The sequence below is a fragment of the Lygodium microphyllum genome, chromosome 4 (genome assembly GCF_053477565.2).
Source record: "Lygodium microphyllum isolate KBCC chromosome 4, Lygodium_microphyllum_v1.1.10, whole genome shotgun sequence".
NCBI classification, from domain to species: domain Eukaryota; kingdom Viridiplantae; phylum Streptophyta; class Polypodiopsida; order Schizaeales; family Lygodiaceae; genus Lygodium; species Lygodium microphyllum.
Window position 1 is genome coordinate 21,225,297 of NC_141138.1, and position 4,944 is coordinate 21,230,240.

Sequence of the window (4,944 nt, forward strand, 5' to 3'; positions counted from 1 at the left end):
GAACTAGAACTAGAACTCAAAGTTACTTACTTGGAGGTTTTGACTCCTTGAGCTCCCAAGATTGGCATTGGCAACACTAAGGAGCTCTATGTGAGCCCCTTCTTTTATTGCTCGGGGAAGTTACTATATGTATATCCTCTATATCATGTGCGTTCAAGACCTATTTATTACTTATCTATGATTTTTTCCTAAATAAAACATAACCCTTTTCTATTCAATCTATAATAATCCCTTTATATTACACTCTTCTATATGTAAAAAATGTATAAAAATGGTATTTTAAAAATGCCTTATTTTGAACCCACGTGATGCACACATATATTCATGAGTAACTTACCTGAGTTTTATTGGTGTTGAAGGGAAGCTGGAGATCTTCTAGAATATTCCATGATGATATCATCAATGATGCAGGCAAAGATGGCTTCTAGAAGGTTCTATGATGATATCATCAATGATGTAGGCAATGACATGGCATTTCTTCTAGAAGGTTCTATGATGGCATGGCAAGGGTGCATTTGTATGGAGTGAGGTTTCATATGGCATGAGTAAGAATTAATATGTACACTTGATCATGGTATGTCCATGACATCACCTCCTCCATCCTCTAGCCAGCGACAAGTTCCACGAGGAGCAACTCGATGGTTTAATCCAAGTTTCGTTGGATTCATCTTGTGAAATTCTTTATCTTTGAGAGGTGCTCTTTGGAGATATTTTGCAAGTTCCCAAGTGCGATCATTGATGGCATATCCTTTCTAGTGAACAAGGTATTCCAATCGACCTCGGGAGATCCTGGAGTCTAAGAAATGGTCGAGCTCGAATTCTTCATGATCTTCAATTTGGATAGGTGATGGGGGATTAGATCTCTCCTCCCTCAATGGTGAGCTATGGGATGGCTTGAGTAAGGAAACATGAAAGACTAGGTGGATCTTCATGGTGTTGGGGAGTTGGAGTTGGTAAGCAACTAGGTTGATCTGGGCTACGATAGTGAAAGGCCCAAATCTTTGGTAGTCTAGCTTGGTGGAGGGCCTTGTTGTCTAGAGGTTATGACTTAGTAACCACAGTTTATCATCCACTTTGTATGCTATTTATTGCAGACGATGCTGGTTCACATAGTGCTGAGTTCTTGGTGTATATCTGCTAGGGGTATTGAGCTTTATCTCAAGTGGTAGGGTTCTTTACTTGATTGGAGAGATGTACATCCAACCTTGGATGCTTTTCATAGTTTGCAAAGAAAGGATTTTGCTTGGATACTATCACTATAAGAAAACTTTGCAAAGGGAAAGAGCTCAAACCAATCATTTTGATGGTACTTGATGGTGTAGCGGAGATATTTTTCAAGACTTGATTTACTCATTCTGTTTGACCATTAGTTTGTGGATGATTGGTTATGGATAAATTTACTTGGACTCCAATGAGGTTGCAAAGGCTCTTCCAAAAACTAGATATGAATCGGGGACCCATATCACTGATGATGTCATCTGAGAGTCCATGTAATCTAAAAATGTATCTAAGGAAGAGTCTAGCGGTGTCACACTGCTGCGCATCCGAGGTGTGAAATCCACCCAAAAGTTGTGTGTGTGGGATTTGTTACTTTGTACATACTTAGTCATTATGTTTGCTCTTTCATTCTACGTGGGTAATATAGTGAAGAGGGGTTTGGTGCAAGAGGAACTTATCCGTAATGCTCTGGTTGACATGTACGCTAAATGTGACATGCTTGTAGAAGAACAGGGAGTTTTTGATAGATTGGTAATTCGAGATGCAGTCTCATGGGCTACACTTATTTCAAGATATGTCGATTATGGGCTTTTTGAGGAAGTACTAAACTGTTTTAAAGAGATGCAGATTGAAGTACACTAGTGGATATGTATGCCAAATGTAGGAGCTTGCTTGATGTTCAGCACACGTTTGACTGCCTGTCACAACGTAATGAATATTCTTGGAGTTTCCTTTATCCTTGGCTATGTTGACATGGGGAATATGACAGTATTTTGGGCTAGCAGCTGATATGGATGCAGTGAATTATTTGATGCTTGCCAATGACATGATTCATGCCCTTTATCCTAATGCTATAATAGTTGGAGAAGATGTGAGTGGAATGTCTGTTTACAGATTCATATCCCTATTTGGCTCTGGCTTGCTACTTTCTTCACAGGCAGGACATTTTAATGCATTGGTGCAGTTCAGATGGATTGGAGTTGTGTATAGAATGGCTCCTTTCAAGGAAGGGACAGTTTTGTGCATATTTCACAAGCTGGTGGATAATTTGAATCCATTGGGAAGCGCTGGTCTTCCTGGAGCGAATCACCAAGACAACGTATGCGTGCAGTATTTACATGCAATGTATGTGAAGTTCGGACAACTTGTGTAAGGAATCCTTATGCTTTTCTGAAGAAAACTGTATTTCTAGAGGAAGAAAGCAAAAGCATTGGGGAATGTTGGAAAAAGTAAGGATGCACGGAGGGCTATTTTTTAAAAGAGGCCTTTGGGGGGGAAAGGCTTAATTGAGAAGAGCAGAGGAGAAAGCATGGGAATTTCAGGCAGAGCAAAAAACAGACAAATGGGGAATTGGAGAGGATCTCGATAATCAGAGAGGAAGAGACATCATTGGCGAAAGCTACTGTGGTAGAGGTGACAGAGGATAGGAGGACGATTGCAACAATGAGGCCGTAAAGAACTGGAGTGGACAGTAGAAGAAGACAAAGACGACGGAGATAAAGAAGTAGTGGAGGATGAAGACGAAAACAAAGATGAAGGATGGAATGAGGTGACGACATTGTTGACGAACGGCATCAGCAAACACAAAGCAGATGCGAGGTCTAGCAGAAATATTTGACAGAAATACCACAGGAAGATGACGACCACGGATGTGTGAAGAGCTGCTTTTGCATGAAAGTACGTGATTGGACCCAGTAAATCGCATCAAAACTCATGGCTGGATTGAAACAGATATGGTGGCTAAGAGAATTTCAAATTTTCGTAGACTGATATTTTTCCTGCCAGTCTTTTCGGTGCTTTTTTTTTACTTGTTACTACCTCATCGTCCTCGAGTATGCTATCTTTTGAATCATTGTCCTTAGCACTATCCTCAACTTGCGCATCAACAATTCTGTCTTCTTCACCATCAGACAGATCGACCAGGTGTTCTTGGAAAAATTTGACCCATTTCAATGTAGCGTCCTTCCTCGACAGGTGCAGCAAAAAGTGAGGGAAGTTGTCTTTGATCTGGCTGAGCGCTCCTCATGTTTTTCTAAACAATGTGTTGTGATGTGCATTGTTGGTGTTGCTGAGAGGGTGTCTGACATAAAAACACGAGCTCAGGCAATTAACTGGAGTTTCTAAAAAAAGTGAAGGAGGGAGAGGCCATGGCAGGAACTTCGAATCAACTTGTGATTGATAGCTACCTCTCATATCTTCTAATGTTACAACAACCTTTGAGAAATCAGGCCTTTTGTTGGGATCAGTAGCCCAGCATTGATGAACTAAATTTGCTAAAGGGCTTGGAGAGTTGAGTGGTAACGGAGGTCTTGCCTACTTGTTTAGCACAGCAAAAGCTGCTTGAATTGGAGATAAGCCTTCAAATGGTACCTGCCCTGTCAAAAACTCCCATACTACCAACCCAAAGCTATAAACATCTGCTTTCCTGGAACAAGGCTTACCACTGAACATTTCAGGTGCCATCCAGCGGTAAGTTCCAATATCATCATTCCTTAAACAATACCACTCTGAGGCAAAACAAGCTACCCCAAAATCTATGATCTTCACAGTCAGGTCCTCTGCCAAGAGCAGATTTTGTGACTTCAAGTCCCGATGTAGCACACCTTGAGAATGCAGATACTCCATACCACGAGCTATATCAAGGGCCATGTCGAATACCAATTTCATTCCAGCCCTTATAGACTGGTGGCTTTCTACATGCTCCAACAAACTTCACTATGTTTCTGTGATGAACTCTCGATCTGTTATGATGCCAAATTGAGAAGTTTGTTATTCAGTAAAGAGATCCTTGATTTTGGTCCAATGTTATTGGATTTTGTATGAATCCTTTATAGTACCGGACATTATTTTGATCTGCACCAAAACTATTCCCTAAACCTCTTGTATACACCTCTGAGGATCCTCTGTACTTGTCCTTTATTGCTGCTGTAGCTAATCTAAGGTCTAAGACATACAAAATTGTTGTCTTAAATTGGATTCAAGATTCTCAAAGGCTGTGGATGTGAACATAGACAATAATTACCTGTCTGAATCAAAAGAACATGCTGTTATAACAAAGTTCAGCTTCTCTGATGTAAAAGAGGGAGTTGCTAAGCTAGAAAGCTATTTGTCTCATCAGTCTTTTGAAGAGTTGTTGGAATGTAAATATGAACATTGTGGAGGCCACCACTATAAGCTGATTTGGCTTTCTATTCATCTTCAGTTATTGGTAGAAATAAAAGCAAAGACTTGACATCATTTTCTCATCTTGCTTATTTGCTTGATTGATCTTCTATCTTGGAATTTCTCAAGGACCTCTGTGATTGCGACTTTGCTTTCGAAACTCTTCGACAGCGGTAGCTGCGCCTATGATGGTCGTGGCGGTGGTAGGGATGAAATGTGTCATTTTTGTGAACCTATCTACTACAACAAGAATAGAGTCATATTTTTCTGATTTGGAAAAATCTATTATGAAATCCACGAATAGAGAAGACCAGGGTGACACTGGAATGGGCAAGGGCAGTTGCAAGCGGTCATGTGGTTTGTGATTAGGTATCTTGGTCCTTGCAAGTATCATATGATTTTACTTATTCCTTAACTTCTTTCCACATCTAGGGCTAACAAAAATCTCTTGAAATAAGCTCTAAGGTCTTATTAACTCCAAAGTATCCTACTATTGGGTAGTCATGGAATTGTTGGAGTGCTTGGAGTCTCGACTTTCCTAGAGGGATGTAAAGTAGATCCTTA

At 40.4% G+C, this 4,944-nt stretch overlaps 1 protein-coding gene across 1 annotated transcript; it reads right to left on the reverse strand.

Annotated features, from left to right (window-relative positions):
• Positions 1–3,531: 3,531 nt before the first annotated feature.
• LOC148036864 (serine/threonine/tyrosine-protein kinase HT1-like) lies at positions 3,532–3,867 on the reverse strand. The gene has a single exon (XM_087677043.1). The coding sequence runs from the start codon at positions 3,865–3,867 to the stop codon at positions 3,532–3,534; it is 336 nt and encodes a 111-aa protein (XP_087533169.1).
• Positions 3,868–4,944: the final 1,077 nt, after the last annotated feature.

Excerpts from the sequence above, each read along its gene's own strand:
- LOC148036864 (XM_087677043.1), bottom strand. The coding sequence starts at position 3,867 with ATGGCCCTTGATATAGCTCGTGGTATGGAGTATCTGCATTCTCAAGGT.